The sequence below is a fragment of the Strigops habroptila genome, chromosome Z (genome assembly GCF_004027225.2).
Source record: "Strigops habroptila isolate Jane chromosome Z, bStrHab1.2.pri, whole genome shotgun sequence".
NCBI classification, from domain to species: Eukaryota; Metazoa; Chordata; class Aves; order Psittaciformes; family Psittacidae; genus Strigops; species Strigops habroptila.
The window spans coordinates 99,290,316-99,303,048 of record NC_044302.2 but is presented as its reverse complement, the minus strand read 5'-3'; the positions used below and the strand labels follow the sequence as shown (position 1 = coordinate 99,303,048).

The 12,733-nt window shown below is 46.1% G+C and overlaps 1 protein-coding gene across 4 annotated transcripts in view; it reads right to left on the bottom strand.

The window, feature by feature from the left end:
• CTIF (cap binding complex dependent translation initiation factor) overlaps positions 1-12,733 on the bottom strand; it is a 150,677-nt gene that overhangs the window by 92,720 nt on the left and 45,224 nt on the right. For 2 of the 4 annotated variants that reach the window (XM_030512939.1, XM_030512940.1), the window contains exons 4-6: positions 8,001-8,074; positions 7,007-7,111; positions 4,050-4,125 (exon numbers count right to left, since the gene is read on the bottom strand). In XM_030512939.1, coding sequence (XP_030368799.1) covers positions 4,050-4,125; positions 7,007-7,111; positions 8,001-8,074 — 255 coding nt within the window. The remainder of the gene's footprint in view (positions 1-4,049; positions 4,126-7,006; positions 7,112-8,000; positions 8,075-12,733) is intronic. The other 2 variants (XM_030512942.1, XM_030512941.1) reach the window with 1 other exon arrangement.

Genomic DNA, 12,733 nt, shown 5'->3' with positions numbered 1-12,733 from the left:
GCTGGTCCCTCTGAGCTCCTTGTAGGGCTGACAGGGGAAGGACATGGGTATCCTCAGATGCAAATCATCCAGCCTTCTTTAGACCTCTACACTGAGATACAACAAATCATACCCTAACATGCCCATTGTCTCTCCTACGGCAGGAACCCCAAGAGCCCAGCCCATGCACAGGTACCACTTCTACTCACACGATCTCTGCACTGAATTGTTAAGGTCTGACTTGAAAATACTTGTCAACGAGCAGAAGTCCCAAGGAGAGTGGGTAGAAACACCTATCAGGTGCCTAAATTCAGGTGGGATCCCAGCACAGTCAGGAATCCCACCACTGCTAAGCCTGTTTGGACAAAGTTAGCAAAACAGTGGTGCTAAGAGGAACATGAACAACTTACAGACTCTGCCTAAGGAGCTGTTCCCTTGTTTCTCATCCAACAAGGAAGCTGGATGACAACTGTAGCCAGAAGAGAAATAAGCAGTTTATTGTAACTCCAAGCATATGACAAAAACGGTCAAAAATCATTGAGGAAACAATGGAAGGAGATGAGCTGCAAGAAAATTAAGACGCCAAACCAAGTAATATCCGTGCTGTCTCCCAAGCTTATCCCATAGCACCAGTAAAGCCCAGTTCACCTTTTGAAAGCGCCACATGATTTCTGCCTCCTAAAACACAAGACAAGGAGCTGTTGGCCAGAGAAGGCACAGCCACACTGTGCAGGCCCATCTTGAAGGCACGACTCCAGCAAACTGAAAGCTAAAACCTGCAAGAAGCCAGTCCAGAAACCACCTGGGATGTGTCCCAAAACTCTCTTGATCGTGTCTAGCAGCATTCACAGCATGTGCCCGTGACAGGCAGACTCCTATATCCTTTGTGAGCTACACCAGCTTCACAGGGAGGATGAGGGATATCTTGTAGGACCTGACCCCTTGGGTTGTTTTCTCTCTTAAGCATAGAGTTTGCCAAAGGCTTCCAGTCTGAAGACCGTATCCATGACCAGGGCATTTGGCTGCGACATATCCAAGCCTGAAAGACTTTCCAAGCATCTGCCAAAGGGAGTAAAAGCAAAATGCACTGACTCAGCCCTCGCAGTGATGTCTGCATGATGCCAAGATGATTACATGGTCTCCTCCACAAACCAGCTGAGGTGAAAACGAGGAGGATGATGAAGGCTGGCTCTGCATCTGAGCTGCGCCTTTGAAATACAGCAGACAACCGATCCTCCCTGGCATCCATCAAAACCCAGATATTATGAATGGGGAACACTTATCTTCAAAAGATTATTTTCTTCCAAAGTCACTTTTTGGCAGCACTCAGGTGAATCAGTGCCCAAATCCAACTACAGACTCCTACGGGTAAGGAGAGATGAAGAGGTTACGGCGCACGAGCTGAGCCAAAGCAATGACTTCATGAGCTCCCAGCCACGGAGCTTTCAAAACAAAGACTATTTACCAGTAAAAACAAGCACCCCAGAGGGGCTTTGAAAAGATGGGGCTGGAGGAAGCTTCAAACACCAGTTGTCCCCAAGGAATTGTGCCCAGTGCGGGAGCAGAGCCGGGTTCACCTGCCCGTGCATGTCCACGAGATGGCAGAGCATGCCGTGCTGAGAGCCGGCCAACAGCATCTCCGGGATGCACGAATTCTCCAGTTTCAAAACAAAAGGCTGGCAACAAGACTTTTTCCCTCAGACAGCTATGAAGAAAGAGGGTTTGGGGGGGAGGTTGTCTTGGGTTTTGGTTATTTTTTCATCTTTTAATTGCCAAATAGTCACAGGCGTTCCTTGCAATCTTTTGTTGAAATGCTATTGATAAGATTCCAGCAGCAAAACTCATGGATCTGTATTAACATCCAGATATCCAGAATATTCTGCTTAACCCATTAGTGGTGTCACTATATTTCACTGTGTATATCTATATAATCACTGTATACCACTGTATATATTCACATACAGACCTAGCAGTATACTGGATATTAGTTCTAGAATCATGTTCTATGCCTGTCATACCTTGCTACCAAAAGAACCCAAATTTCCAAAGCAGGCTGAAATAAGACTCACTACTTCTCTCAAACTTGCTTGCTATAGCTGCTGAAGCACATTCAGCAGCAAAACATTATTCCATCTGAGCCATGCTGGAAGATGCTCGGACTGGCCGAGTTGTGCTGGAGTATCATAGAATCATGGAGTTGTGCTGGAGTATCATAGAATCATGGAATGGTTTAGGTTGCAAGTTACCTTAAAGCTCATCCAGTTCCAACCCCCTGCCATGGGCAGGGATACTTTCCACTAGAGCAGATTGCTCCAAGCCCCATCCAGGACCGGACCAGCCCCTCCATCCACGTACAGCTGCTGTAAGCAACCCATGAACTCTTAAAACACAGACAGAAAAAGAGTTTATGTATCATCTCCAAACTGAAAAGCACCTTCTTCAGGATATGACACGAACATAACTGCAGTAGAAGGTGAAGGATTTTTCTTCCAAAGTTTCATATGAATATTTTCCCTTATGCACCCATGCACTGTGCCCCATAGAGCCCTTTAAAACCAGGGATAAAACCCAGCAAAATCACTGTCGGCACTGCACGATAGCGTTCAAATCCGGTCAACAATGAAGTGTCAGGATTAAACCAGCTGTCTGCAAGTATTTCACTTGTCAACGCTGCACAAGATAAATCCTCACCCAGAACTACCCAGCCTCTGGTTCCCACGACACACATGTGACTTTATGTGCCTAGGTAAGGTAAGTATGTCTCCACAATAAGGCAGCATTGCGTGATTCTGCCCAGAGGCACAAACAGAACACCAAATCCAGCATTCCCACTTCCAGCTTGGAGATGTCATACTAACAATTAAGCTAGATATTACGGTATATATTGGAATGAATCCACTGGAGTCACTGGATTCAACCTGGTGTTAAGACGAGATGACAAGCAGACCAGGAGGACCTGGCTTATTTAATAGCTGTTGATTAGAAAATAAGTTAAACCCTAGAGAAGAAAGTCAGCTCCTCACACCAAAGATGGTTTGATTCCTTATTTCCAATTATTTCCCATGGAAAATAAACTTATTTTGCAGAATTACTGGGTTCTGTATCAGCTGAACTTAATGTTTTCTCCCTGTGACCTAAAGTCCAGACATACCAAGCATAGAAGAGACTGAGCAGAAAGCAGCTGCAGGCAGTGCTCCTCCCTGCCAAAGTCAGCAGCACTTCTCCACTGGTTGGAGTGCTTAGTGCCAGCTAGCTCACCCAAAAGAAACAGTAAGGCAGATCATCACATGGTATGCAGAATGGCCAAAGCTCTTCCTCACATGATGCGCGAGCAAGAAGCCTGGCGACCTCTTTGCTCAGCATTGAAAAGGGTAATGCTAGCACAGCACATGAGATATCTCTGTCCTCCACTCTGGAGGCAAAGAGGACACTTGAGCAGAAATACTCTAGGCATCCTCAGAAACTTGCCCAGCCCAGGACACTCAGCTCCTTCAAGGGCTCTGGAAACCAGAAAATTACATGATGCTGACATATTGACCTATTCAATTGGACTTTTTAACTGAGGGTCTCACCTTGCCATTCCCCAACACTGAGCATCAAAGGTCATTTAAAAGAGAGATGTGAAGAAGGAAGAGGCTGGAGAAAACATATGAGTGGATGAGCACTGCAAATAAACATATGCACACCCCACAGAGGAAACATCTGGGTCAGCACACCGTCACTTCTGGCTTCCGGGCAGCAATTTCTTTTGCAGCTGTCAAGAGGGTAGATGCTTTTCAGAATGTGCTTTCCTAAAATATATGAGCCCTGTGTATATATATATACTGACCTCAACTTTTCACCTCCCAACAAAGTCTACATGGTAACTGCCCTTGCTCAGCACTAAGGTTCACAGCAAGGCTTGCTGACACCGCAGGCATAATTCTCCATCACAAACCCCAAAGGACCATAGCTCAGCACATCCAAGCCAGCAGCCTTCCCATTTTTGCGGAGGGTTTCCTAAAGAAAGGTAAAGCAGAGAGCTGCTGGTCTCCACTGTACCACAGGCAGGAGACGTCTTCACCACCTACCTGCCACACTGGAAGGACTTTCTCTATGTCGTTCAAGTTGATGCTGTCTCCATCCTCATATTTCCCTTTTCCAAGCCTGGAGGAAGAAGAAAACAAACAAAACCATGTGAAACCTCACTGGCGCCAAAGTTAATTTTCTATTAAGGCACACGGGGAAGATTAGTTCTTTCTGCAAAGGACCCTCATGTAAACAAAGAGGCTCTCTGAAGCGAGTATGCTGTGCCTCCAAAACACTCCCTCATGGGCACAAAGCTGTTAATACAAAATTAAATGCTTTTCTCAGTCCTTTCCCCCTGCACCATCCGCCACGGCACTCAAACGCTCTTGGTAACAGTGAGAAAACCAAATGCGGTCCTGAGCAGTAGCGTTGGGTGATTCAATTCCCAGACCAAGCAAAACAGAAAGCACAGCCCACCTGGAAAAAAACAAATACGGAAACAAAAATGGAATGGAAAATGCTTCCTCCTCCACGGGAGCTCCAGTTTCCCTGCTGAGAAAGGTGTCCTCAAACAAGCACAAACATACATCTCGAGACAGCAAACAGCAATCGTTATAAATACAAACACACAATTTGAAAGGCAAAATATTGGGGTGGGAAGCCAAGCACTGACAGACTAAACGGGTAGCTGGCAGCTGAAGGACCTTCTTGTAGCAAGAAAGGAAAAGAAAACAATCCAATGATAATTACTAGCTGGATGCAGAAAGTTTGTAATGACACAGAAGAAAAAAAATGGTCAGTAAGTATGTTCCATCTGCATCTATAAACAATTGAGGCAATCTCTGTTTATTATGCAAGAATGATGATTTGTTTTTTTGTCAATTAGTGACAAGATATTGTTAAATAACATGTATTAGACAGAAATTCTTACTGCAGCAGACCCAGGTAATCATCGCCTGTAAGTGAGAGAAAATAGGTCTTGGTGGAATTACAACAAACAGTGAGGGGAAAGGGGGAACCCGGAAAAATGGCATGTGTTAAAGCACCAGGCTCAAGAAAAAAAAAGCAAGCTGAATGGAAACACTGAATTTAATTAACATGCTAATTGATTTATGGGAAATCAGAGGTGTTAGACAATTGACTTTCCCTCATAGGTGAAACAGCAACTTTGATTTACAAAGGCAAAAATATAGTGTGCGTTTATATATATTAAAAATAAATATTTATGTGAAAAAAAGGTATATTTACATATGTATGAGGCAGGGGATGAGGAGGCAGGGATCGGGGGGATGAAGGCAGCTTTTCTCTCGAGGCAGCACGGCTGAGCCTCAAGTACAGGACTGTAGGCAGCACTGGCAGTCATGTTTCAAAGAGATGGTAGAGAAACTAAAGTGATGCCAAGGCCAGGCTGGACAGAGCCTTGGGCGACATGGTTTAGTGTGAGGTGTTCCTGCCCATGGCAGGGAGTTGGAACTGGATGATCTTAAGGTCCTTTCCAGCCCAAAGTGTTCTACGATTCTATGCATGAGCTTGAGAGATGCCTGGAATGAAGAGAAAGTGTCAGCTACAAAAGGTTGTTTGAACTGGAAGAGTAAAAGCACAGCAAGAGCTAACGCTGGTATTTAAAGGCGGACAAATCCAGGTCAGAAATGGAGTACAGTTCCCTGGCTCAGTGCAGGTTACCTGTATGATTTGCATTTTGGGAGATGCGCTGCTTGTGCTGACAGCATACGTTTAACTTTCCTGCACACACATTGATTCTTACTCCATTTTTACAGCTGTAGTATTTAGGAGTGATTTAATATCTCGCCTCCATACTGCCTTCTCTACCTGTTTGCACCCTGGGCATTCACAGGATACCAAGAACCGCAGGCAGACCACAAAGCAGAGCCTGATGCTTCCTCCCTATACACAGCAGATGTCGCTGGTAGGATCATCTGGCAAGTGCATTCCCCACGGAGCACATTATACCTTACTCTACAGAGGGCGCTTCATCTCATTTTTCAAAACCGTCTGTAGAAATGGGAATAAACATGAGTAAGGCACTTACTGACTCAGAAATCAAGCGTTATATTGTCTGAAATATTCTGAAAATTGCTGATTATATACCTGTAAATACAGATGCTGAATCTGGGCGGGAGTGGGGTTGCTAGCCTGGAGTTACTTGCACACGACTTGCACAAGACTTGCACATGGTATTGGCCTGCACTTTGGCAAAACCAACTCGGAGAGAGGATTTCCATCCCTACATACAATGTGGCAATGAGATGTCACCTGAAATCTTCTCAACCCCATCTTTTAGACCTGTTCTGGTCTAAAATATGTCCTGGTCTAAAATACGTCCTTCCTCTATGCCCTGATAAGGAGAGGAAAACCCAAACTATGATTGTTTCTCAGTTGCAGAGAAATAGTGATGTTCATCTAAACAACATCAGTTATCCACTTGGTGTCAGTATGCATTTATTTGGCTTGACCAGCTAACAACCAAAGGGGAATCCAGCAACACTGTGGAAGCCCCTGGAGGCTGTCACCACCAAAAGGAGCTGTTTAATGTTTTCACACTTTTATGGCTAAAAGGAGCAGATGAAGGATGAACACTTGGTTCTACACGGATCACACCACTGCTCTCTTCTTACCTGAAGTCTTGCTGGGGAGAACAGCAGAAGCCCTAACACTTGTGGGAACAGTAACCAGGATCAGCACTATGCCAGGATCTTTCCTCTAGTATTCAGAGATGTTTGTATCTACAAGTCTTGGATCTGGAAGACTTGTATCCAGCATGGTAAAGACTGAATTCTACCAAGAAATGCAAAATAAAGTGCGCAACTCTGCTCCAGCCCGGAACTGGATGATAGAAGAGACAGACAGACTGATTTTGGCATCCTCAAACCCCATGCATGGTCCAGCACCTCTTCCCCATGTCCTCCACATAAGCCATGCCACCAAACCAGTGTTCCTACAGCAAAGAAGAAGTTAGAGACCTTGCTGGGGAGCATGGTATCGCACACACGGCACTCACCCTTCTCTGTCTATGTGAGGCAACGGGTGTTTGGAGGTGTTTCGCAGCTTCCTGTGAAATTGGGTGAAATCTAGTTTTTCAGGCTGCAAGTCCCACGTCGCACCACTAGGAGAGAAAAACAGGGAAAAAAACAAGGAAAGAAAGTCCACTACTAATTAAACACCACCGAGCTGAAAAGCAGAGGGCACATCGGAGCCTGCAAATGAGGAAAGCTGGTACTTCTGGAAGCACCACTCCCTGTGCTGCAGAGCACATGGATGCCTCCAACCTTCAGACTGCTGCATCACGTTTCTTTTCATTTCTTCTGGGGTTTTTTGGAGATGCAGAGCTCCTGTTGCTTGTACTAAACACCTAGTTTTGATGTACGGTGCAGCATGATGCAGCGCAGACCCTGCAAGCTATACTTGTTCTCTATGTGAAGGGGGTATCACAGCAGGTAATGGTCTGGTCCATGCAATGGAGATGTTCTCTCTGGTCCTGCACAGCCTGTCTGCTCCAATGGCCTGAAGCAAGTCCTAGGTGGGAACTCAACCTCTGCAGGCTCCTGCACTGCTCCATGCACAGAGAGATGCATAAAACTGAACAGAAATCATACTTCACCACTTTCCCCATGCTGAAGTGGCAGATGAAGAGCTCTTCCCAGCAGCTGTGAAGCCAATGCATGATTGCCCCTCCAATTAATGGAAGGGTAAAATCCTGGAGTAGTAGCTCAGAGCTGCTTTCAAGTCTCAGATGATTACAGCTAAACGTATCGGCACCAGCTTCAGATGTCTGGACTGCAAACTCATCCAGCGGCCTCTGCTGAGCACGTAGGATGTTTTAAGTAGATTGACTGTGCTTAGTGCCATAGGCTAAATGGGGATGGGGAGGAGGAGCAGTGACATGAGTACCAGCAGGGTTCTCGCTGGTGCCTGGGTACTGGCAGGACAGACACGTGGGCAAAGGCTAAGAGAGGGCACAATCCATCTCTCAAAGCATTTTAAAACCAGCTTACCTGAAGGAGTCAAAGGTGTTGGCAGCCCAGATGTCTGTGCCCAGCATGTCAAGGTTGCTGTCCTTGTTGCCATTCTAGGAGGGAGGGAAAGGTGGTTACTTGCCAGAAGGCACATGGTGTTATCCAGACCACAACACAGTCTCTCCCACCGCCAGCCATGGAGGTGCCCCAGCTCTGCATGTGGGCTCCTCTACCCTGTGTAAATCCACGCTCACCGCAATGCAAAGTCCCCTCTCCCACTGCAAAAGTACGCCATGTAGGCAAGGAGTGACACAGCTTCAGCCTTGGGGACACAAAGCCCGTGGACACGTGAAGCAGACAACACGTAGGCTCAGCTCTAACTCCAGCCCTGGCCTCCTACCCACCGTCCACAACCTCCAAGATGCACCAAGGTCCAGTGGGCAGTTGGCATCCCAGCCATGAAGATGCTCAGCATCAGAGTCACAGACCAGTTAATGCGGGAAGGGACCTCTGAAGCTCATCTGGTCCAATCCTCCTGCTCAAGCAGGGCCACCTACAATCAGGTGGCCAAGACCACATCTAGATAGCTTTTGAGTATCTCCAAGGATGGAGATGCTCTTCACCAGCAGCTACCAGAGCCTCCTGTCACCAAGAAGGATGATGAAAGCTGTCCTACTTCTTCAAGGAGTCATGGTGGCATGACTTCTCCTTGGTCTAACAACAGGAGAGGGATGTCAGAAGCCTGCACCATCCCACCTCTGCCATGCACACCAGCAAATGAGTCCACGTGTACTAGAATAACCATGTATTTAAGTACTAATACTTAAGTACTAATATTCCCACCAACATTAAGTTGATGATTCCTTACTCTGAGAAGCAAAAGCATCATGGCATAATCATGTGGGAACGATGAGAAACCTCCAGCAAACTGAAAATCACCTTAAATTTACCTCTGCAGCTGCTTTTGGCAAAAGTGGTGACCCAGAGCAAGGGCATCTAAAGCAAAGACCTCACACTCGTCCTTCATAGCCCCTTTACAGTCATCAGCCTGCACGTCCTCCTTACAGAAAGAGGGCTGTCCTCTCCACCCTTTACAGGCAAAGAAGTAAAGCAGGTTGGATTTTGCCTTTCAAACCATTCATGAAATCAGACCTGACTCAGACTCATACAGGATGTACACATAAATGCATTACAAATAGGGAATCCCATGTTACCAATTTCACCCAATATTTCTTACACATATTTAGATTATTCGTAATCTTGCACATTGAGATTATGTAAGTATTTCAGCCCAAATGGCCCCACTCTGATGAAACGTGCTGGAGAAGGTGGCTTCCATATATTCCCCATCCTACTGTCTTGGGTTCAGCTGTAACAGTTATTTTTCTCCTTCTCAGTAGCTGGTGCAGTGCTGTGTTTTCGACTTTAGCCTGAGAACAGTGCTGACAGCACACCGATGAGGTGCTAACCTGGCTCAGCTATTGCTAAGTAATGCTCACCCCGATAAAGGACTTTTCAGTCTCATGCTCTGCCAGTGAGAACGGGCATGGGAAGCCAGAAGGAAGCAGAGACAGGACCCCTGACCCAAACTAGCCAAAGCGGTATTCCATACCACAGCACGTCATGCCCAGTACAGAAACTGGGGGGAGTCACCCAGAAGGGCTGCTAAAAACTACACTCAGAGCAATGGGTGGTGGGATTTTCACACATTGGGGTACACACTCAGCAAAAGCCACCCGGTTGGTCAACACTAGGGGATCTGCCAACAGGCCAGGCTGGGTATTGGTTGGCGGGTGGTCAGCAATTGCATTGTGCATCACTTGTGTTTATTGTCTTTTTCCTTTTCCCTTTTAGTTTTATATTCTCTCCCCTTGTTATTTCCCTTCTCATTATTATTATTGGTGGTAGCAGAAGTGGTTTTGCGTTATACCTTATTTACTGGACTGTTCTTATCTCAACCCGTGGGATTTACACTCCTTCGATTCTCCTCCCCATCCCTCCAGGAGCAGGGGGGATGAAGTAGGCGAGTGAGCAAGCGGCTGCATGGTTCTGAATTACCCTTAAGCTGGGCTTTAATCACAACACCTTCCCTGTCTGCCATTTTCAAATACTATTAGTAACAACCAAGACACTAAAAACTCATAAAGATTTGACCATTTCTTACCAAAGCCCCAGACCTCCATTTGCTCGTAAAGTGATCGATCTCTTCCCAATGAGCAGGACATGCATCTTCGGTGCACAATACAGATGCTCCTGCTTTGCAGCCGCCCCCACCACAACAACCAGTTTAGACACCAGATGCTCCAAACACAGCCACACTGCTCCCTTTTTTGTCTCCTCCAAGACGCCTCTATGGATTACAGTTTTAACCTTTGGGGATCTGCAGGTCAACATATCTCTGCACAGAAATTACGGGAAATATATAAAATTCTCAATTATGGAAGCTGAGCTTTTTATTGGAGGCAAAATTTTCTCCTACCTAGGGGAGAAATTAGTTTTCTAAATCTTTAGAAGCATCCTCGTGCAGTATAATGAAAATACACATGTACAGGTCTTCATAGCTATCATCCAAAGAAGAGATATCTCTTCCTGCAGACAAATCAATTTCTCTTTCCATTTCCTATGACATGGGATATTTATGTACCTGTCAGTGAGCCAGCTAAAATAGGATTTCCTAAGAGTAAAGTATTTGGGTTCAGGGAGGAAGTCTGGGAACACATAACCAACTGCAATAAGGCTGAGACAAATCAACAACTAAGATGCAAAATGGCAAAAATTTAAGATAAGGTGGGTTCCTAATGCAAAAGGTTGCATCCTAAAATTGTTGCCCAAATTCAGCTCGGCACAGGACTTCTGAAGAGCTTTTTCCTGAGCCCTGAAACAAAACATCAGGCAATCACCCTCTGATGCTCAGCTTGAAATCTGTTTGGATGTGATGGAGAACCTTGACACCTCTTAATCTGCAGTGGAAGTGGATGCAGCATGATCTGTCCCACACAGCTCCCCCTCACATCCTTGGTACAGTAGCTCATCAGTGCTTTACTGTGAGCACAGCCAGGTCAGCCTCAGCACTGATCCCAGGAAATTGCAGATCCCAGGAAATAGCAGCGATGATTCAGATGGTGCAGGACGTCAGATGGATGCAAGCATCTAAGCAGCGGTTAGATGCTCCCACCCAAACCTGGTCCTCCTACACGATGTCCCCATGACCTCTTGGAGACGCTCCAGTCATTAGCCAGGCTCCACAAAGACAGCACCATGGCCAAATGACAATACACCTTGTCATTAAGTCATGAGTCACCACAGTCACCTTGAGACATCCTTTCAGTCTCCCGATGGATGATCTGTCTTTATATCCGGTTTCTGTCTCGACTCACATGGCTGGGAGCATGCTTTCTGCCCAAGCGAACCTGCGCTGCAGGGTGTTTGGTAAAATGCTCACAGCATGGTACCAAGACTTAACAATATGACTTTAAAAAAGCCAATTCTCAAGTCTGGGGACAAAAAAATAATCATAACTACATGTATTTAAGAAAAGAAGTGACTTGCTGACAGTTCCCCCAGGACTGCAATTATAAGCATAGGCAGTTTTAACATTAAGATCCCGATGACCTAATCCTCAGCTTCAGATAATCATTTTCACTGCAAAGGGTTTAGTACAGCTGAAATATAATTAAGACACTAGGAATGATGGTTGGGAGAGACACTGACAAGAACAATGTCAGTACTCAGACCAGGGATCCAGTAAAGCAGATCCTACATGTGGTATGGTTTAAACGCACATCCATAATCCGCGTCTTCCAGCCCCTGTGAGCACACATCATCTCCACCCATCACCACCCAACCCGCACAAACAGAGGGATGGACCTCGCTACCGTCCACGTGGACTCTGACTGTTCACCCATGCATGCAGCTTCAGCACATTCCCCACAAAGTCAGCATTTGCATGTACACAGCAGCTTTTCAAAGCCCAGCTCCGCATCCCACCGGTTCCTCTCGCTCCTCCTCATTACCATCCTCCAGCAAACCACTACCAATACAGAATCATGTTCTTCATCGCATGATTGCAACAGCGTTAGCTCATCCCTGTGCTTGGCACTAATGTAGAACGAGTCAAGTGGTCAGTGGTACAAATTCAGAGATTATCCTGTGTCACGTGTTACTTCTTCAGTGTTTTTCAGTTCTATGTGTGAGGAGATTCCCCCACCTTCCTGCTTCTCAGCTGCCTACAACCCTTGGCTGCACTTTGGTAGAAAACCAAAAAGATACTGAACTGCCTGAAAAACTCCAGTTGAAGGTTTCCTTGGTGAAAACTGCATGTTTTCATGAGAAAAATATAGACATTTTAAGGAAGACAGTACTATTCCTGCCCAAAGAATGGTATGTCAAATCTTGTTCCCAGCCAAAAGGACCATCACTTCCCAGAAACAGTGCCATTCTCTAGGTCCTCCTCCCACCAAAGCATGGCTCAGGAGGAAGGACAGGCTATTTCCTCAAGTACTCAGGAGGGATAAGATGTGTGAATGGACCAGGACTTTGACCGCTGGTCCCAAATCTCCCAGAGCCCATATTCCACTTCCGGCACAACCAGTGCTCATGTGTGCAGAATCAGAGCAACTCCAAGAGGAAAGAGAAGGGCAGAGGCTGACTAAAACATGCAGAAAAGGTTCCTGGCCTGAGTTCAAGGAATGGACCTAAAACCAAACTAAAGGCAAATCCTTACAGGGTTTTGCAGGGCAGGGAGGTAACTCCTCATCTAGTCCTACTGACGG